This window comes from Rhipicephalus microplus, chromosome 3 (assembly GCF_043290135.1).
Source record: "Rhipicephalus microplus isolate Deutch F79 chromosome 3, USDA_Rmic, whole genome shotgun sequence".
NCBI classification, from domain to species: domain Eukaryota; kingdom Metazoa; phylum Arthropoda; class Arachnida; order Ixodida; family Ixodidae; genus Rhipicephalus; species Rhipicephalus microplus.
This window is the reverse complement of record NC_134702.1, coordinates 44,081,346-44,104,418: the sequence shown is the minus strand read 5'-3', so window position 1 is coordinate 44,104,418 and position 23,073 is coordinate 44,081,346. Positions and strand designations below refer to the sequence as shown.

At 42.9% G+C, this 23,073-nt stretch overlaps 1 protein-coding gene across 1 annotated transcript; it reads left to right on the top strand.

The window, feature by feature from the left end:
* Positions 1–610: 610 nt before the first annotated feature.
* On the top strand, positions 611–22,352 carry LOC142803702 (succinyl-CoA:acetate/propanoyl-CoA:succinate CoA transferase-like). Its single transcript, XM_075889354.1, has 7 exons — positions 611–914; positions 9,521–9,673; positions 12,222–12,461; positions 17,488–17,676; positions 18,606–18,821; positions 19,605–19,742; positions 21,618–22,352. The coding sequence occupies exons 1-7, from the start codon at positions 746–748 to the stop codon at positions 21,929–21,931; spliced, it is 1,419 nt and encodes a 472-aa protein (XP_075745469.1). The 5' UTR covers positions 611–745; the 3' UTR covers positions 21,932–22,352.
* Positions 22,353–23,073: the final 721 nt, after the last annotated feature.

Here is a 23,073-nt window from a genome sequence, read left to right as displayed (position 1 = left end):
GGGGAAGCGCCCTGCACAAACGTGGAGCGATGATGATTTGTTGTATCATTACTCCACGTAATGTTATATCATTACTCCACGCACGGAGGAAGGAAAGGTACCTTTTTCCTTCCTCCGTGACTTCACGCTAGCAACGCTAGTTTTAAAACGTGCGCGTTTTAAGCTGGCCTTTAAGATTAGCAGCAACTCACACTTTTACGTATTGCAGGTCACGTTTTCTTTAATTTCTTTGTGCTAGCAACATTAGTAGAGTACAAAATACCCGGCAATTGTTGTAGGTGTTTTTCCACAACAACTTTTTAGCAAAGTACGTTTTTTGCTGTCGCACTTAAATTGTCACAAAAGCTTCAAGTTAAGTACTCAAAAAACAATTCATAATTTATTGTTTCACATGTACGTAACGCACAGCAACACTGTCAGCATTTAAATTAAATTAAACAATACACTTCAAACTTTCGCACTTTTTGGTGACGTCATCAACTCAGCGTAATTACATACGGATATGATGTAAATTACACGGCAAAAGAAACTCAAACACGTCATATCCCGCCGCAAGTTTCCGATTTCGACGCCCGCGCAGGTGTTGCTTTCTCGCATACCACCGCCGTGCACGGATTGCCGGACCGAGCGATAACGGCGGAGAAGATCGCGAGCACGACTGGGCCGCTTTGTATATAAATCCGTGCCGCTCCGCGTCTGACAGGTCTCGCCGTTCGCGAAGGTTTCTCGCATCTGACCGCCAGCCATGTCGTTCAAGTCCAAGGCGGCCTCTCTCTGCCAGCGGTTCGTCCGTCCGGGCCTGAAGAACGCTCACCGGAGAGGCTTCTACTCGTACTGCAACGAACCGTTCCAGCCCTTGAAGCGCGATCCGAAGTGGGTGAAGGCCGAGGAAGCCGTCTCCGCGATCAAGTCCGGTAAGGACCGGGTGAAGATGCATTGCGGTACCAGGAAAATAATTTCATCTCAATTGCGGACACGCCTTTTGGTTTTTTTTTTTCAGCGCACGTTTTGTTTGTCCGTTTAGTTCTCTCGTTCCCAGCGGACTTCGAGCATAATTGACCTACGACTTCCTTCCTTTGCCATAAATCAGCGGTGATCGATGTTGCGACTCCGAGTCCACGTCGCACTTGTGTTTGAACGGTGGCCCCATCGCAGTGGTCTAGTGGCTAAGCTACTCGGCTGCTGACGCGCAGGTCGCGGGATCGAACCCCGGCTGCGGCGGCTGCATTCCCGATGGGGGCGAAAATGTTGTTGGCCCGAGTGCTCAGGTTTGGGTGCACGTCAAAAAACACCAGGAGGTCGAAATTTCCGGAGCGTGTCTCACTATCACATGGTGGTTTGGGCACGTTAAATTCCGCATATCAATCAATCAATCAATCAATGTGTTGAACAGTGAATTCGTGCATTACGACGCTTGCTGCCGAACAAGTTTACGTTGCGGGAAACTCGCAGACGAGCTCAACGACGTCGCGTATTATTTCGAGCTACGCCGTCCGCCTACAGCTACAGACGTTGCGTATTATTTCGAGCTACGCCGTCCGCCTACAAACGCGCTGCGCGCGTGGGCGTTTTTTTTTTTTTTATTATTTCTACCGAAAACGGTATTTTTCATCCTGTGAATTAACTGCAATCAACTACCTCAAAATTCAGTTTTCTTAGAAATCTCCTCTCGTAACGCAGTTGTAGGGCCACGAGTGCATTTATTTAATCGTACGTAACCTTGACGTCCTAGTCCCCCCCCTCTCTCTATTTTCTTTATGAAGAATTCTAGTTGCGGAGTCTCCAGTTTCTCGGGAGCCCCGCCGCGGTGGTCTAGTGGCTAAGGTACTCGGCTGCTGACCCGCAGGTCGCGGGTTCGATTCCCGGCTGCGGCGGCTGCATTTCCGATGGAGGCGGAAATGTTGTAGGCCCGTGTACTCAGATTTGGGTGCACGTTAAAGAACCCCAGGTGGTCAAAATTTCCGGAGCCCTCCACTACGGCGTCTCTCATAATCAGAAGTGGTTTTGGGACGTTAAACCCCACAAATCAATCAATCAATCCAGTTTCTCGGGAAACTGCGAAGATCTGCGGGCGGCGCTCGGATTTGCGGCGTTCCATTTTTGGCGCGGGACGTAAAGAAATTCGACCTTGAGGTGCTGCGTACAAAATGGAGGGATGCTTCGACTGTACGCTCTTGAATAACACACGACACATCTCTCGTAAAAATCGTCCGCTCGTTGACCTCGCGCCCGTTAACGGCGCGCGCGGCGTACTTACGCTTTCAACTGCACGAGGAAAGGAAATCGTTAGCCACGAGGGAAAAAAACGAAATAAAAAAAAAGATGGGAAACGTAGCAAAGAGTGCTGGGCGATTCTCTCTATTGCATTATTTATCGAGCCATCGTCTATGCTCCCGCACGTTGTTGCGATTTCCAGTTAAACCAGTCGCCCCTTATCGTTTGCTGCTAGGTGTGGCAGCGCACATTTCCAGCGCCCTGCGTGAGTGCAACCTCTGGCGTCCATTCGAGTTGACAGATATACGACTCTGGCCTACACGGGAGAAGAGCGAACATTGTATTCATCTTTTATCAAATTGGTAGTAGGATATTAGTGGATGCAAGCGATTGGTATATTCTGGTGGTCTGGTCAGCTAAAAACTGAATGATTGACATTTTACTCTCCCTACTACAAAGCTTAACGGTGATTCGGCTCATCTAATCATTCTTAAAATGCTCAGGAATCGGATAGAGGTACTTCACTGTCCCGGTTTTCTATTGTTCAAGAATTGTGTCTCTTTTTTTTGCTGCTAGTTTTAAACGCTGGCACCTTTATAACTTGACAAAACACTCTGTAAGGCTAGTTGGTAATACATTCATACTTTAAAAAATTGTAGCGCTACACATTTTGATGAGTGCAAGAAAAGAGATACAGGACAGGTGCTGTCCTCGTTAAATGTAGCACTACAATATTAAAGCAAGACCTTTATAACAACGCCTCTAATTGGTGTTTTAGCTCCAGAGCTTTGTGGGTGACAGCAATGTTTCATTACTAATTGCATGGCGTTCTGGACGACATGGCTCTATATCACTGTGATTGGGACTGCTTGTCAAGCTGGCGTTTAAAATCTGCTAGGCTCTGTCTCTCTTTTTTTAACTGCTATGCAACAAGCCAGGCCATTTAAACGAGAGAGTACTTGCAATATGCGGGCTTCTACGAAGGCAATTCTCGGGCCGAGAAGTGCAGTTATCTTCGGTTGTGATAGTTCCGGGAGAAGGGGGTACGCCTCGCCTTAGTGCACTGATACGACTGTGGTCCGTAGCTGATAGAAGAGGTTGCTTGTGCCTTTCGAACTTGTTTTGGTCACATGACAGTGTGGCCAGTTATCATGGCAAGCTAGCATGCAAACAAGTGCTCGCTCGCTGCAAGAGCAGAGGAAAAGCTGAAGCCACTTGTCAATGAATGCAAGACTCTTGAGAGATAGCGCTTCGACTGTAGTGGTGCTTCTTTCTTCCGCATTCTCAATGTTCTTTTTCTGTGCATGTGTGATGTTTAACAGCTCTTATGTATTTTTTTTGTGCTTGTTTTTACTGTTAATGTGCTTGTTTTTACTGTTAATGTGCTTGTTTCTGCAGTGCTTGTTTTTACTGTCAATGCGCAGAACATTGAAATGCAGTTACACGTCAGTTTTGTGTATGGGCAGTCGGTCGTCTATAATTAGAGGGCGATATTGTGAGTGTAGCTTCTTTCATTGTGTGCCATGTGTGCTCGTGTCCTTGTCTTATCTCCTGAAGGACGTTTTGTGTAAGAGGTAGCAACGAAAATGTGCGGCCATACGTACAAAGTGCGGCCACACTCTTTCGCATGAGGCTCTTGCCAAGCAAAGAAAGAAATGGTTTTCCCGGATGCTCTCGCACTGAATGTAATGCCCACGTGCCCATCGCCGAGCAGATGCCACATTCTGCTGTGGAGCAAGAGAGTGCATTTTACACCTGATGGCAGTGACGTTTGGATAACAATAGGTGCTAAAAGCCTGTGTTCAGAAACTTCAATGCAGGTTAAAGGATTCTGGGTGGTTGATGTGTGTTCATTTGGAAGCATAGTTCCAACATTGTATTTTACTCATTCCTAAATATATGCGAAATTATCTCATTATAGTCAACAAAAAAGACTGAACAGGAAAATAAGGCTTGTAAAAGTCAACAATATCAGTTTCGTGTTGTGATTGTCATGTGTGTGGAACATCATGCAAAGCCTATTCAGTTGTAATATTTTCTTGCACCAATGTTCTGTACAATGTTGAATAACTACGCGCACATTATCACACTCAAAAAGGAAACAGAAATTTACTGTAGAATATGGAAGAAAAAGATTCACTTGAGGGCAAATTATTAACAGAACAAGAGGCTGTACAGATTGAAATCGTCATTGCTGTGCACCTCTAAAGGACTTTCTGAAATTAGCTGTATCAAAATATGGCCTGAAAAAGGTCCAAGTTTGTCGCAAAACATTGCGACAGCATGGCAGGTATGAACCAGCTGTGACCTAATATCCAGCCACTTGGAGCACCTGGCATTTCATCGAGCAGTTTATCTGAAGTGCGTGGACTTGTAACACGCAAGTTTTTTATTTTTTTGCTAGATTGGGTTTTTCATTAGCAGATGTTTGGTACAAAACACGAAAGAATGAAAAGAGGGGAAAAGCCATAGGTATCCCCAGCTGCATGAAAATTTTCCGAACCAGCTTACAACAAACTTATGTTCAACAGAACCATGTTATAAAGACTAAGCAATTGTACTGTATTGAAGATTGATCATATTTTATGCGATAGTGAATGCAAACCAAGTGCACCAACATTTTCACAGTTGTTTGAAGAAAGAAAGCAAGGGGGGGGGGGGGCAATCAAGGTAAGTGCGGATTCTTTCAAATGCCTGACTTTGTGAGCGCCCTTATTCATTTATGGAATTAAAGGAAAAAGGCTTGGTCTTCATTTTCTATACTAATAATCTGTGTAAGTACTGTAAATACTTCTCGAGTGGTAAATTAACATTTAAAATCTCATCAAAAGTAACCTTATTGCTCTTCTGAGGCCTGTGTGCTTGGATTTAGGTGCACACTAAAGAACCCCAGGTGGTGAAAATTCCCGGAGCCCTCCACTACGGCATCTCTCATAATCATATTGTGGTTTTGGGACATGAAACCCCAGCAATTATTATTATTAACGTTATTGCTCTTTTATTCCCTGCAATTTTATAAAGAAGTAGTGCATATAAAAGTGACCATGTAAAGCACACAGCTTCGCTTAAATGAGTTGAGGCAAATTGATTACGAGTTATTTTGTAAGCAAAATGGACACACCATACAACAGCACACAAAGTATACAAATAAAATCACCTATGTGGCAGTTAGCGCGGTAATTCATTTTGACGACAACTAAAAGCACACAAAAAACATGGGTGAAAGAAGGCACACACATTATCACACACATGTGCTACTTGCAACAGATTTATTGTTGCAATACCACTGCTACTTATACCATAACCTAATCGGCTCAAATTAATGCGCCAAAATTCAAAGTCCTTAACAAATGACACTTTCAAAATGATGTGGTCACTCTCGGAAAGTTATTTATTTCTGTCAGAGCTATTGATAGCATACTTATGCACTTTCGCCAATCTTCTCTGTCTCCCGTGCCTCGATGGTCTAGCCGACTTCGATTTTCGTCAACCATTGTGCACATGTCCAACAACAGTCGCTGCTGTGTTGGGCAAACAGATTGTTGCATTATCGATCGCTTACATGCTTACTTTTACAATGTCAAGAATGTGACAGGTGATTTTTAAGCAATAAATCATAAGTGATATGGCTGTGTTCTGTTGTTGGACACATGCAGAATGAACAGAAATTGGCTGACTAGATTTTTTTTTTTTTCATCCAGGCACTAGAGATTGGGAAGATAGGTAAAATGTGTTAAGCATGCCATCAATAGCTCTGACAAGAAAAAAAAAGTAATTTTCTGAGTATGACGTCATTTGGAAAGTGTCATCTGTTGGGGGCCTCGAACTTCTGTGCATTGATTGATATGGGCCAATCAAGTGCTGGCATGAGTAGAAGCGGTATTGCAACAATAAATTGGCTGGAAGTGACCATGTGTGTGTGTAAATGTGCACCCTTTTCCTCCAAGTTTTCGTGCACTTTTAGTTTCCTTGGAAATGAAATCGTTGATATAACTGTTAAAGAAAGTCCCTTTACCGTCTTATCTCTTTTATAAAAGCCACGATTGTCCAATACAGGTTGCAGATAGACCAGCAGAAGCAGCCAGTGCTCGTAGTAACATGATGATCATAACGTTTACTCACTTTTCTACCACCAAGCATCTTTAGCCACATTACTGCTCGCAAGCATCCAGGAAGTCCAAATGAATCAGAAGCCTCATTCGAATGATGTTTCTTAATGATGTTTGAAAAGTATTCTTGGAAAAATAATGAGTAAGCTGAAATTCTGAAGTTTGCTTTTACTAGAGCTGTAGTAGTTGTCTGTCATGGAATTGCCTCAAGTCGTTGGATTTATTGCTCTGCATTTTTTTTCTTTGTCTCCATTGAAGAGAAAGAGGCTATGCAGAAGCACTATGTTATAACACACATGAAATATTTGACTGTTCTAGACAGATGATCTCACCATGGGTTGTGTTAGTCATGCACAGTACCATTAGGTGCCGAGTGTGCGTTACGCGGCTAGGAGAAGAAAAAGTCAATTGGTGGGCCTTCTTTAACGAAAAGCGCTCTTCAGCTCTCTTGTGTCAGCATCCTCTAACAGTGTGAATTACTCTTTGACCCATCAGAGATACGCAATACCTCTCTGGCAAAGATATGGTGACAGATAACGTAACAAGCTCGCGAGGGTTTCCAAAGGACAATGGGAGAATTGATAACACTCCTAACATGGCAGCTTCTCCATCCTGGATCAGCACTCCTCTGTGCTCTTGCGTAACGAAATACCAGAGATCGCAGCTGTAGAATGCAGCTCTTGAAGTGAGTGTTCGGACTGCCCACATGTCCACAGGGTGGATTATCCGCTTTGGAAAGCCTTCTCGAACACCTCGAAACTGTAGCATGAAATACGATTAGGAAAGTTGGTGCAAAGCAAGCACATAAAAGTTGAGGCGACTTCAATTAATCTTTTAAAAGCATTGGGCAGAGCACCCGCAACACAGGCAAAATAATGAACTAGTATTCAGGAGTAAACAGAAAAGATTGGAAAATCATATAACCTGTAAATATAAATGTGCTGCCTGCCTGTATGGTTTCAGAAACTCGCTTTGGATATTGAAATATTATTGTGTATTAGTTTGTCTATAAATTATAACAGAACAGAACATTCTCAGCAATTACTGCTTAGCCTTAAAGACTAAGCAGTCATTACTGGGAATGTTTTGTTCATTGTTCAGTTGCATAGGATAGAAGTACAGTCTGTTTTGCACTTGGGGGAAATCTTGCAGTGCGACCTATGCTGCAGTCGCGTGCCGGCAGCAGCACATGCGTGCGCAGACACTTGAGAAGCACAGTGTTAAACCACGTCGTCAGCTATGGCGGCACGCGCCTGCAGCGCTGGCCACATCGCGTGGCATGCGTTGCAAGATACCCCAAGTGTGCAACGAACTCTATACATATTATGGTGTCACAGAGGCATTTTCAAGTGCAGTTAGATCTGATCTGAGTCGATTTCTTGATCGTTATCAACATTCGTTGCTGCTGCAGGGCCTAAACTAATCAAGATCAAATTTAGCTCAGATGTCAGCCAAATTGTGATCTGGCAGTCAGATTCCAATTGTGGTGATACTAATTCTGCCTGATAACAATTAAAAGTGACCATGTAGCAGCGCCCCGCCGCCGTGGTGGCATAGTGGCTAAATTACTCAACTGCTGACCCGCAGGTCGCGGGTTCGAATCCCGGCTGTAGCGGCTGCATTTCCGATGGAGGCGGAAATGTTGTAGGCCCGTGTGCTCAGATTTGGGTGCACGTTAAAGAACCCCAGGTGGTCGAAATTTCCGGAGCCCTCCACTACGGCGTCTCTCATAATCATATGGTGGTTTTGGGACGTTAAACCCTCATATCAATTGAACATGTAGCAGCACCTGATGCTGATTGATCCTGATCCAGATAGGCCCTAATCACAATAGAAAGTGCCTGCGAGACACCGTTGCAATTTGCAGAACTAAAACACATAGTTTAGTTTCTTGATAGCTATAATGCTTGCCCCTCTAGACAGACAGACACAGAACTTTATTGAGGTTCTGAGGAACGCTACCTCAAGGAGGTAGAGCAGCAGGCCGCTTCCACGTCTGAACGAGTAGGCTGAGCCTCACCGCCACGTCGTGGGCCCTCTAGACAGCCCAGAGTTGATGTACAAGTTCTGAGCGCAGAGCTCCATTCCTCTTCAGTCATGTGCCGAGAATCGTGTGTTGAGGGGCACTGCCAGAGCATGTGGTCTAACGTAGATACGGCCCCACAATCTGGGCATGTTAAATCAATGCTTTCAATAAACTGGCTGTGGGAACGAAGACTGGGGTATGACCTGGTTTGAAGCATGCGGAAAGTAGATGCCTGGGCCCTACAAAGTTGCATATGAGGAAGGGGAAAAATCCTTCTACTAAAGGCATAATATTTTGTGCGCATGTGTGTATCAGACGTGTGCTGCGAGGCCTGTGCGCATGTGTGAATTAAGCTGTGTTGTGGAACCTGTCATCATGTGTCCAGTAGCTCCGGCTGGTCACGACACTGGGAAAGGCTGGCTTGCAATGGGGAAATGGAAGCTAAAATATCCATGATTAGAGGATATGCATTCGCTTTTATCACCTGATTGAAGAAGTATGGCCCTTGTAGCAGTTTTTGTGATATGTGTGTTATTCTGAACTTGTAACTAATTTTGGCTTGTGCACAACTTTTTCATTTGCAGCTGTTCGAAGTAGCACTTTATGGCTGTGCAGGTGACTAAAAAATATATTTAATGGTGGTGCTGTTCAAGCTTAGAGGGAGCCCCATTAGTTGCAAACGAAAATTGTCAACATCATGAACTGGCATGCGCTCTCTTCTATCTTCTGTTTCGCTCTCAGAACACGTGCACTGATTTGTCCAGCAAGGGATGCAATAACTCTAATGGGCAATAGGATGAGTATAGAGATATAGAGGGAAAGAAAAGGATAGAAAAAGAAACGGAAGAAAGATGGAGATAACCAAAGAATGAGGAACAATTAGAAACAGATAGAGAAAGAGTGGGAAGAGAAAGAAAAATATATAAATAAACAGACACAAAGACAGATAATACTGGGAGGGAAAAATAAAAATAAAATAAAGGAGAGAGAACAAAAGAAAAGAAAGGCCACCCAGCTTCGCACATCCTGCAGGATTAGCATTACTAGTTTACATTTTTTTCTTTCTATTTTTTAAATGTTTTTCACTGTCGCATGCAAGAATGGCATGATGTACGTGTCATGTAAACCTTGCCTCTTCAGCAGACGATTCTCTTCTTCTGAATGGCTACAGGCGATACAGTGTTTATCCATGGAGCGGCAGCCACTCCACGAGGGCTCATTCCTGCCATGGTTGAGCATGGAAAGAAGTCCGGTCTTAAGAATGTCACGGTCTGCCACATCCACACTGAGGGTGCTGCAGAATACAACCACCCAGACTGCCACGGTGAGTCGGCAGTCTTACATCTGGTTGTGTGAAACTGGTTCTGGTATGTAAAAACTCTAGGGTATTTTTAAAATTAACAGCATTGATGGCCTTCAGCATTTATTTTACCATATGTGTGTGATGCTATCAAGTTGTATTAGAACTTTGGTGGGCTTCAGCAAGGCCTTAATTCCCAGGCAAACTTGAACTAGACCGTACTAAACTTGTTGCGAATGTGGATTGCACAAAAATGTAGACTGGAAGGCTTACCAACACTGATTAGACAATCAGATCTGTTCATCATTTCGTTTTACATTCCATCTTTGTAGAGTAATGATTGTTTTCTTTCATTTGTTTCTGTTTCGACGTTTTCACAAATACAGAGAAAATGATGCCATATGGGTACAAAGTAGAAGCGACTGTTTTTTTTTTTTAGAAAGAAATGCGTAGCAATAATTCTTGCTCACGAGCAGGATGAAGTTGATTGACCTTGACTGGGGAAAACAATCTCTATATTGTGATTTGCTCAGTGCTATTAGATCAGTTGAACTTTTTTATGTAATGTTTATTTTGTGGTGTGAAGCTTAAGATAGTAAACTAATGAGTGGCTTAATAATTGCGCACTTTTTTTTTTGTGGTCATTCATGTGTCGTTACGGTCAGGCAGCTAAAACATTCTGGTGAGGGTGAATACAAAGATACCTTAGGTTTCCATGTACACTCGAGGAGACACAGTGGTCGATTTATGTATGGGGCCCTTTTCCACAACAACTTTTATATATCGGGCGTATGTTCTGGATATGCAAGTTTCTTTATGCTGGTTCTAGCGACAGAACTTTTCGCAAATTGTTGCCGCATAAAAACAACTAAACTTTTTTTACTTTTTTACTTGGTGGCAGAACAATCTTCTTGCATTTGAAAGTCCCCAGGTTGCAGAATTTCTTCAAGAAATAAAGTAACCATAAAGCAACAGACTTTAAAAAAAAAGGTGGCAACTTTTGCAGCCCTTCATTTCTGATAACTTTTACAAGTGGAAGCGATTTTTGTGCAGTGCAACTAAGGTATGAACAGCCCAAGGTTAACTGGTGTTTGCGACTCGCCTTTTTGTGCTTTACACTAAGAACGGTTGCTAAACAACATAAGCACGTCAAGAGAGTTGTGAAACCTCCTCCTCTTTCTATTGGTGTCTGTCTGTGCGTTGGGAATTCAGTGACGCAATGTTTGCTGGTAGACGCAGCAGCACGGTTTGTTGAAATGGAGGGGCACCCTACGGGGTGAGAAGAAGTGAATGACAGCAAAAACCACAGGAACAATCTAAAGTTGAACAAACAAAGAAACAGAGAGGCGAACGAACAGAGTGGCTGTGCTTAACATAGTACCAGGTGGAGCTGTGACAGGGCCACATACTGCACTTAAGAAAGATGAGGTGCAAGATTTAAAAACAGGAAGTGGGCACAGAGGGAAGCCATATTGGAGGTAGGCCAGGTTGCAATGGATGTACTTGCCTCCACTGGTGGTGTGAAATTGTTGTGCACTCGTGCATCTCTAACTGGCCTGACATTCACACACTGCAAGTGTTTGCTTGATGTTTGATACAATTTTTTTATGAAGAATTAGCTGTGACATTGATTTGTAAATAAATTGAAAGAACTAGTTGAATAGTTTTATTATTATTTTTCTTTCTTATGTCGATGTGTTACGAGATTAGAAACTTTTTGGGTGTGACTGTTTACAGCATGAACATAGTTGTAACAGTCAAATCCAATTTTGCAATTATTTCCAATTGCATCTCCTATCTGAAGCATGTACTACTTGTTAGTCCCTTATACTGGCAATAAATGTTTCACATTTACCTAGTCAGTGAAAGTGTATCTGTATCAATGTGTTCAACAAAAATGGTATTTCACTAGTTGAACAAAGTACTATTGAAGCATACAATGTTTGAAGTCAGTGACTTGCATAAAGTGCAGAAACGACAGTGCGCTGTTCACTCTTTGATGAATTTGACAATGTTGTGCTAGAAGCACCTGTCTGTGGCTTGAGTAACGTTGTAAAGGGGACTAATGAATTATGTAGAAGTAGAAATTCTGCGTTTTTTTTAAACAGGAATACTGTATTTGTGCGCCAGTTGTTCTAAGCAGGCATGAGTGTCCCACTTGTGTGATCAATCTTTTTTTTCTGTTTGTGTAAAAAAAAGTGAAGACAATCCTGGACCAGGACGAATTTCTCGGCAACTAAGAGGCTTTTTTTCTGAGAAATCAGTACAGATTTCCTTGTGGCTTCGTGCTATATACAGATGGTTGTCTTCTTTCCCTTTCATGGCACCAATTGCCATGGTATGTGGGATCTGCCTGATTTTTTCATTTACATCATTACATTTATTTGCTGTGAAATACACAACAATTTATAATAACACTTCCATTTCTTTCAAGTTCTCTAAAGCTTTGGCATCAAAGTTGATGCATTTATAGAGATTCTGTCATAATGTTTGTCGCGAAGGGTTAATGAAAGCAAAAACAGACAGCGTTGAAACGATTACTGCAAATTATATTCAATACTTTGCTGCACAGGCATCTTTCGGAGCATGTCGTTCTTCGTCGGGGCCAACTGCCGGGAGGCCATTAATGCTGGCCGGGCTGACTTCGTGCCCATCTTTCTTAGCGAAATCCCCCAAGTGTTCCACCGCGGCGTGCTTCCCGTTGATGTTGCCATGGTGCAAGTGACGCCACCGGACATCCACGGCTACTGCAGCTTGGGCACTAGTGTCGACTGTGCGCGGGCAGCTCTCACCCATGCCAAGTACATAATTGGTAAGTCAGCAGCTGTGACTGGCAGGTCCATTACGTGGTATCTTTGCTTTCTTTGGCAATGTGGTACAAACCATCTTATAAGTATTTGTAGTAATCCCACAAGCATGAGCGTGAAACAAAGGGGTGAGGGAAAGAAGACATACTTAAATAGGTACTGACACGAAAGTTTGCAGTTGCTGTTTTCTTTCTTCATTTCCCTTTGTGTGCATCAATGCAATGCCAAGCCCTCAAGAGCCTATAAAATGTATTGGTATGAGTGCATCCTGAAGAAGCACTTTCACTATATCTTGAAAAGCTAGTTTCAGTTCGCACTGTACGACACATTATGAGCATTTTGTTATATCATTGTACAAGATCCGACGTTTCACAGCCGCTCCGCTTCATGGTAAGAGCAACCATTTTTAACCTTTTGATACCTGACATCATAACAACTAGCAATTCTGGTGCACGAGGTCAGCAGAGATTACGCGACAGTGTCGATTTCAGTAAGTGTGCCATGTGAAAATAGACTGTCACGCAGAAATAAAATGTCTCATCAGCATTTGCTGAGCATCGTACTTGCTCACAGCCGTGTCTATATTCAGGAGATCTGTATGGCAAAGTAAATTGGTGTTAAAAAATGTATGTCAGTACCGCCCCTTAATATGCTTGTTCAATCTCATGGCAGAGACAGTAGAACTTGTGGCACACACACAAACATTTACACAATTTGCTCCTGCTTTTCTTCATTGCTTGCACACTTGTTTGGGTGCATTTTCAGCCTGTAAACCTTTTATTTATTTATTTATTTACATAGTACCTGCAACGCCGTAGTGGCATTACTGCAGGGGGGTATACATAAGAAGTCATAGAAAACATTTCTGCGATAAGACGCCAAACATAGTGAAAAATTCAATTATAACAACATATAAAAATAAAGAATATTTTAGTACAATATTACACATGACAACAGGTACCAAAAGAGAAGTACCTATGTCACAATTTCACAACGATGAGAAAAAAGCACTGTTGTCACTCAAGTTCACTATACCTTCGGGAAGTTCATTCCAGTCTCTAATTGTTTTTAAAAAGAAGGAGTTGGCAAAAGTAGTGGTTTTGTATGCGTATTCTTGTATTTTATGTGAGTGTTGGCATCTTGTGGAACGATATGTTGGTGCTAGTAGGTATTCAGACTTATTAATTCCTGTTAGGTTATAATATATGCTATGCAGAAGTTTTAATCGAAGTTTCCGTCTTCTAGATTTTAGAGTTTCCCAGCCTAATATGGCCTTTATTTCTGACATACTAGCGAATGGGTCGTAGTTGTTGCTGACGAAACGGGCTGCCTGGTTTTGGACTTTTTCTATTGTTTTTGCAAGATACTTTTGAGCCGGGTCCCAGATAACACAAGCATATTCCAGTATAGACCTGACAAGAAGGAAGTAAAGAGTTTCTTTCACCTCTTTTGTTGCACAGTGAAAGTTTCTACGAATAAAAAACAACATTCTACTAGCCTTTGAGATCATTTGGTCTATGTGTCTGTTCCAATGGAATGATTCTGTCAAGTAAATTCCTAAATATTTACACTCGGGCACTTTTTTGACTGCCTCGCCATTAATACTGTATGTGCACTGGATTTTTGAAATGTTCTTTGCAAAGCTGATGTGGTTGCACTTCGAGATATTTAAGCACATATTCCACGTGGAGCACCAATGTGTTACCGTGTTTAAGTCATCTTGCAATAATTCAGTGTCTGTGATTGAAGTAATGTGACGGTAGATGACACAATCGTCTGCGAATAATTTTATGCAAGATTTTATGTTATATGCTATATCATTTACATAAACCAAAAATAACAGCGGACCTAGAACGCTACCTTGTGGCACGCCTGAAGTCACGTTTACATATGAAGACGTTTTAGAATTTAAAACAACACACTGTTTACGACCACTTAAGTAATTCCGTAGCCAGGTTTGCAGCTTAGCATTAATATTCAGTGAAGCCAGTTTAATATCTAACAGATTATGTGGGACCGTATCAAATGCCTTGCGAAAGTCGAGAAATAATGCATCAACAATGTTGTTACGGTCAAGCGCAGTCAGTACGTCATGCTGAAATTCAGTTAGTTGTGTGACGCATGAACGACCCTGCCGAAATCCATGCTGGGAGCGGGCAAAGAAATGAGTAGATTCGAGATATTTGAACAATGCGCTATAAATAACGTGTTCTAATAATTTGCAACAGGTTGAAATTAATGATATGGGACGATAATTTTGTACATGTTTTTTGCTTCCTGCCTTGTGCACAGGAACCACATTGGCTGTTTTCCAATCCCTTGGAATAACGCCGGTGTCTAGAGACAACTTGTACATTATGCATAAATATTGTGCAATAATAACGTGACACTTTTTAAGTACATGAGATGATATACCGTCAGGCCCTGTAGCCTTAGAGGTGTCCAGAGTACGCAGCAGACTATCCAAACCAGCGTAATCAATTTCAATTTCCGCCATTTCATTACCAATATTTTTTGAAGGTAGCATTGGAGAGTGTTCAGTTCTTTTTGAAAACACTGACTGAAAATAGGCGTTAAATGCTTCAGCTTTCTCCAAGTCATCCGTTATAGTTTTTTCCTGGGTTAAAAGGTCAGGGATAGCTGTATCATCTTTTCTGTTGCTCTTGACATACTTCCAAAAGAATTTTGGATTACACTTCAAGTCTGTGTTTAGCTTGTCAAAGAAGACACGCTTTGCCTGTTTTAGTTTTAACTTAAGCTCTTTGTTTACACTTTTGAGCTTTGTTTTATTTAGTGCTGTTCTCTTTTTAAGAAACCTTTTATGGGCATTCGCTGCTTTTCTAACAAGTTTGCGTATCTCAGAGTTGAACCAGGGTTTGTGCCTCTTTCTGCATCTTAGACACCTCTGAGGTACGTACATATTCACTAGCTCTGTAACCTTGTCACGGAAAATTTGCCACAATTCATCCATGCCGCATGACTCCGATATGCATAAAAAAGTGGGATAATACAAGACCAGCTCTTCGGAAATGGCATTAAAGTCCCCTCTGTCGTACATGAAAACATTTCGAGGGGTTTGCTTACACGCAGGTATTCTAGAAACGTTTAACTCTGCAACAACGCAACTATGATCACTAATTCCTGGACATACATTTGTGTGAACAATAACATTTTCGTCATTGCTTAGTAAAAGATCTAGTAAAGCGTTAAACCGAGTTGGTTCGTTCACATATTGTTGTAGCCCATAGACGCTCATTAGTTCTGAAAAGGCAGAACAATTTCGATTTTTTTGTGGGGCTACACAGTCGGAATCCCATTTCATATCGGGCAGATTGAAATCCCCTCCCAGTATTACGCAGTGAGATATTTGTGATAGTATGTCGGAAAGTTGAATCAGAGACTCATTGTTGTGGTCAGGTGGGCGGTAAAACGATCCAAAAACGATGTTGTTTCCCTGGGGAAATTGGACGCGGCACCATACTGATTCAGTTTCATTATCAAAAACAACTTCTTCGCTGGCAAGGCTACTTGAAATTAAAAGAAACACGCCACCACCATGCCTGTTTCTATCTTTACGGTACACTGTAAAACCTGGCGGAAATATTTCTACATCCGAAACTGTGTCGTCAAGCCATGATTCGGTACCCATAACGATTTGCGCTTTCACCGTTTCAAGTAAGATTGTAAAATCATCAATTTTGTTTTTTAGGCTTCGACAATTGACCACCAACAATACTGGTGTAAAGCTTTTTGTGATGGTATATTTCCCATTTGTTCTTAAGCTAGAATGATCATGTCATTTCCGCCCCAATATCTGAGCATGCGCCCGAAGAGGAACTGGTTGGTGCATGTCAGTATCCCAGGCAAATGCTTGTCCATTGATTACCAGCTTATCGTAACTTAAATGTACACGATTTTTCTTGTCGAGCTGTTTTTCTTTACCGTACATCCAAAGCTGCCGGCGTTTTTCTTGAACTGCCTTGCTGAAGTCTTCTGATACGCTGTATGACGTCCCCTTGAATCTGTATGCGTTTCGCAGAACAGATTCTCTTGTTTTCGACCCTGAAAAGCTAGCAATTATTGGACGAATTCTTTCTGTTTTGTAGGCCCCGAGACGATGAGCCCTTTCTATTGCTATATTTTCCAGCTTTAATACATCCGTACAGACAGACTTAACTAGATTTTCGGATTCTTCCCAAGTTTCCTTTGGATGACTATCTGGTATTCCAAAGAATACCAAGTTTGATCTCCGGCTTCTGTTTTCTAAGTCGTCTAGTTTGTCAGCGAACTTCTTTTCTGTTTCCTCTAGTGTAGTAAGGCGCTTTTCAATTACATTAGTTTTAGTAATCACGTCGTCCAGCTTTTTCCGAAGCTCATCCTGAGTTTTAGCAATGCCCGACAGCTTTTCCAACACGGTTAACTGCCCCGACTGTAGAACCTTTAGCATTTCTTCGATTTTACTTATCTGTTCTCGCTCAGGCACAGACATAGGGCCAGGGTTTTGTTCTATGTCACCAGCCAAGAGTAGTAATGTCTGAGAGGCCACATCGTAACCCTCCAAGACAGACCAATTCAATGCGGCAGCCATACACTCGCGAGAAACAGCATAGCATGTCCAGATAAGCCATTTACTGTTAATGGGACACGACACTCTAAAAAGCATGGCATCACTGCTTCTAAAGCAATTACAACGGCCTAAATAACTAACCTGATACATTGAACAGAGTGAGTGACGGCCGAGAAGAGCGCCGTGTCCCTTCTGCTTCTTCACCCTCTCTACAGATTTGCAAACTCCATTATATCATTTCACATTTTGTATGCCTTGCACATTGCAGCTCGAAACGATTAGAGGATCTTAAACATTCCATATTTTTGTGCATCATGTGTACCAAACTGACATATATCTAAAGATGCATTGTACTCCTGTCATTCCATTTTTGCCAATTTTTAACTGGCATGAAATATTTTTCAATGCATAGGCCAGCCTTTTAGAGACTTTATTTTTCATGCAGTCTCTCTGCCACTTTTCAGGGCAGGTGAACGAACACATGCCGCGCACGTGGGGCGACGGAAACATCCACATCTCGCATTTCGATGCCCTCGTGAAGCACAATGCCAAACTGCCCGAACATAAGCCGGCCAATCTGACTGACGTGGAGAAGCAGATTGGCAAGAACATTGCCGACAACCTGGTCGAAAATGGCGCTACGCTGCAGCTCGGTGAGTCAATGCAGCCTTGTGCTTGGCATTGCAATGCATACAGTAGTAACAAAGTGGTGCGGACATGTCCGGATCTTGCAGTCTTACAAAAGTGTAGCAACATAGAGAGAAGTGGTGGAGAAGGAAAGGCAGGGAAGTTAACCAGTTCAGGAAAACCGGTTTGCTGCCCAACTTGTGGGAATGGAAAAAGGGAGGTTGAAAGAAAAAGAAAGAGTGGAAAGAGAGAGAGAGCACATGACACCGCACTTACACAAACATGCAGTCAGGTACAAGTCCGTCACGCTCGCGTGATACAAGACATTGCTGTCACAGCTGCTGTCCAAGTTAGTTTTTCTTGGCAACTTCAGGAGTGCCTTAGTCTCCTTCAGTTGAGATGTCCTCTGTGGACGGCATTCATGAGTAGATGCAACAAACACATAGCAACATAGATTTGTGCAAGATAACTGGTGGTTAAAATTTCTGACTAATTTCAATAGACTTCTACACTGCGCTACCAATATTTCAACATCCACTTGCAACTAGGGGGCCAACAGTATGAATGGTGCGCATTCAAGTGTTCCCTTTGACAAGGGATTGTGCTGTGCATTCTGGAGGCAACTCTGTTGCTAGCATTTGTGGGCACTGTGGGCGAGACGATTCATCCAGCACGAAAATAGTGGTCAATGTACAAAGGTTTGCCATAACTTGTGTCTTGGTGGCTTCATTGGGCCCTGTAATTCAACCACCTTCAAGAACTTGTTTGAAAGTAATTTGCCTTCTGTGTTTAGGATTCTCTTTAATACACAGTCTGCCTATAGGTAATCGCACATCTTGCCCTATTGTCTTTAGCGCCAATTGGGCCGAGACTGAGAGCAACCCTACCAACAAACAAAACAAAAGCAAGCTCATGTTTTCTTTTCTTTTATGCTTTCCTAACCTAACGTTCTCAGGTATCGGGTCAATTCCGGATGCTGTGTTGAGCTGCCTCAAGGGCCACAAGGACTTGGGAATCCACTCGGAGATGTTCAGTGACGGTGTGGTCGACCTTGTTGAAGAGGGTTGCATCACAAACAACAAGAAGGTCATCGAGAAGGGCAAGATTGTGGGCAGCTTCTGCATTGGCACCCAGAAGCTGTTCGATTTCATGAACTGCAACGCTGGGCTCGGTTAGTGTGGCATATCTCATCTTCGATATGCCCCAGTTCTTTTTTTTTTTTCCCCCCTTTTCTTTTCAAGGCTAGCCTCTTGCTGCTGTTGTACTGAATCTGTGAATTTCAAGCAAGCTCAGTTTTTTGTCGGTGGTGAAAATTCTTTCACTAGGATTATTCGGTGCAGTAATGACTCATGATCAACCAACTGCATGCTCAGTTAGCTAACTGTGCCATCGAGAAACGAAGCCGCTGATGTGGCGCTGCGGTGCTCCGCTCGCGGTATGAAAGGTACAGGATGGATCCTAGCCGCAGTGGTCACACCTTGACGGAGGCGACATATAAAAACCTATGTGCTATGGGGTACTGCCCCATATAAAATTATCTAGAGCCCTCTACTACACTGATTCTCATAGCCAGAGTCGCCTTTGAGACATTCAGTCCAATAAACAAACCAAAGAACCATAAAGAGATGACAAGCTTTATTCCTAAATGCAGCATATCTAGAAGTCGTTCCATAATGATTATTAATCTCTTTCCCCGTGCGAAATAACAGTACTACTATTCCAGCTACCGTATGATGTCAGTGATAGACAGCTGTGGCACTGTTCATCTTACGCCGCCGGTGTAGCATGCATGCATCTGTGAGAAGTGTTTCAGGGTTCTCTCAAACATTTCTGCAGTGGTCAGTTCAAATGCAAAATATCTATATATATTTTTAACAATATGGACAGCAAGTGAATGCTGTAGCTCTTTAATGTTTGCATCTGTGTATCTCTACAAAGCGATTTTTACCTGCAGTGATGCTGGACGTTTCCTACGTCAACAACCCCCAAATCATCTGCCAGAACCCGAAGGTCACTGCCATCAACTCCTGCATAGAAGTTGACATCACTGGCCAGGTTGTGTCGGATTCTATTGGCACAAGGATTTACTCAGGTAAGCATCTGAAAAGAACTTGAGTATCTGCAGTTGAACCAAGACTTCAGAGCACCTATTTCAGTAGGAGTCCTTTGACACCTCGCAACTGCCAAAAAAAGAAAAATGCACATAAAAGACAATTTTTTCTGGGCACTTGGTGAAACAGGCAGCTGTCCAAGCATATAGGCTGCATCTTTTAACAGAAAAAGAAACACAGTATCTGAGGTCAAACAGGTTCTCGCATCCTTCAACGGGAGATCTACTTATTGAACCGATGGGATAATCAACAAAATGCTCAAGCACCTCGACGATGACTTCATCGTATTTCTTACGGACAAAATCAACGAAATCTGGTGCAGTTGTCTCATTCCTAAAAGCTGAAATGTAGCCTGCACAGTACTGATCCCCAAGCCGGGTAAGGCACTGAGCATCGAGAACCTCATTCCAATCTCACCGACGTCGTGCGTCGGGAAGGCGGCCGAGCACGTCATGCTCAACCGCCTCACTGCACACCTCGACTCTAACAAATGCTACCAACAATATGATTGGCTTTCAGTCGGGGCTCTCGACTCGGGATGCCATGAAGCTGATCAAGCACCAGGTCATTGACTCCGGCAACGCTATAAGGCGATTCTCGGCTCGGAAAAAAAATCTTTTGACAGCGTATTGCTTTTCTTCATTCTGAAGAGCTTGACTAAGTTTCACGTCGGGTAACGAGCACACGATTTCGTGTGCTCCTTTCTTTGCTCGAGGTCCACAAGAGTCAAGATTGGCATTCAGGTATCTTCTAACAACTTGCCCAAGTTTCCATGCTTCATAACCAGCAAAAGCATGTGGACAATTAAAAATAATTCGAGAACAACCACCGATAACTCTGGCAATGTGGTTGTTTTTTTCAGACACGAGGTTGCATCTGCAGACATATGTATCGTGGTGTTGACCGAATAACAAGAGTGTGACACTCATTGCAGCGACGAGTTCAAGTAATTCCTTCAGCCAGGTGCTTCAGTTGCAGCTTTACAAGGCCAATCGTTACCATGTATGGCACACTACACAGCTAGGGCAATTTGTTGTCAGAGAAGTGAAACCACCAGATAAACGCTTGCTCAGCTCATGTCAACACCGAGCACAATGACCACGTTTTAACACTGGTAGACGATGCTTGCTCACCACAGGAAGTTCTGAGATGTAGATTGGACATATCCAGTTAGATCAGTCCCGGTGCTACGTGTAATGGAATAGTTCTATGTGAAAAAGGCATGACAAGTTGAAAACTCGTTTGGTTGAGTCATTGTGATCCATAGCGATTCACATACTTTTGCTTCCAGCATCTATAGTGCACGTCTCAGCATAGCCAATTTTACGTCAGAGCGAACGTAATCTTGATACTAAAGAGATCTGAAACGACATGTGGTTATCATGATCACTCATAGCGGTTTATTGTTTGCTAGTTTTTATTAATGCTGTGCTTAACCAAAAAAAAGAAAGAAGGAAAAAAGAAACGAGCCCTTAAAATTTCCCTTCTTTCATCTACTCAAATACAAAAAATAAGGTTCGTGTCAATCAGATAGGAGCGTACACACTATATAGAGGCAGTGTCAAGATTGCCGACCAACACTGTTGCGTGCCAACCTGCTCTCTAGATTTTCATTCTTTACCTTTCCATATCATCTCTGCTTATTTGATATTATGGGAAATCACTTTTTAGTGCCGCAGTTTAAAAACAAGGGCAATAATGCGCAATCACATCTTAACCTCCCAAAAATATAAAACTGAGCATGTGTTTGTATGGCGGTTAGTTCGACACGGGCACCCACGATAAGCTTGCTCTAACTGGCGTTTGCGAAATTTGCATAAAATTACTCATCGCCACGTCATCCATAAATCTCGCAGGTTTCGGTGGGCAACTGGACTTCCTACGAGGAGCGGCCATCTGCCAAGATGGAATGGGCAAGCCCATTCTGGCCATGCCTTCCGTGTCCGCCAAGGGGGTCAGCAAGATCTGCACCTACATCAAGCAGGGCGCGGGTGTCGTCACGACTCGCGGCCATGTCCACTATGTTGTCACTGAGCAAGGGATCGCCTCGCTCTTCGGCAAGAGCATCCGCCAGCGTGCGCACGCTCTCATCAACATAGCGCACCCTGACCACAGGGAAACACTGGAGAAGGAAGCCTTCGAAAGGCTTAAATGCATGCCATCTCCGTAGAGCTCCTTGTTCACATTTCGATAGAGGCACCCGTACTTCCATCATTTTCTAATGGCGATAGCGTTGTTTCAAGATTGTTCAGTTTGCATCCAATTGCAGGCAGTGCTTGTGGGATATGTTTCAAAAAGGGACGTATATATGTTTTCTTTGGCACATAATGTATTTAACTTGATGACTCTGCATGGTTAGAAAAAGCCCGTTAAGTGGGACTAAGATTGACGAGTAGTTCAACATGTCTATCATTGCAGGCTCTGCACCGCATCTAATGAGCATTGCTAAGGGCAGTGAGCTTCGTCTAACGATCGGGCTGCTCGAACACTGCCATTTCCAGTTAAGAGAAAGCTAGATGGAGCTGTTTCACAGCTTGGCTAGACATCCAGTAGAGATGGCCACAGAAATCTATTGTTTTGCACAATGTTAATGCTATCGAGTCGGCCGAGTTTACATTTTTAGCGACACTGCATTTTACACAGTCTTCCAAGCCGCAAGAACTGTCTCCATCAAGCAAGGAGGTTCGTGGTGCTTATAAAGTTTCGAAGCACAGCAAGCCCTCTTCCCACCCTTTATGTATAGTTCATGCCTCCTTTTTAAGTCCTGCAGTCATCACATGCCCAGTGCTGCTCTTTCTTGCATCAAGTGTAATGTAAACATTGGGACGTATTAGGAGCAAGACAGTGCCGTTCTGAACTCGGGAGAAAGCGCTTCATACAGAATGCTTTCTTCTTTATTCAGAGAACAAGTCGTTGCTGCGTTCTTAGACCTGTGTATATGACGAGTCGCGGGAAAGTGAAGTATATTCTGTTAATGAATGAAATAAAAACAGCAATATTTTCCACCAGCTTGATTCTTTTTTTTAAGGGGAAGAAGTATTGAATATTTATTGTCTGCAATAGACAAGTTTTACACAAAAACTCTTTTCCAGGTGCCCAAGTAGATATAAAATTACAGTCGCCTCGCGCACTTCACAGAATGTACACCACTGGGGGAGCAGCAAGTAGGGTGGCTGGGGCACAGCGCTGGCACCAGAACAAAAATCTGTGGGGTGGTACGAAACAACATTTTAAGTATGGGATGAAAAGAAGTTCTCCTTGCCAGCTGCTGTCTTTTTTGAAGTCCCGTAGCCCAGGAGGCACTTGGCTTAG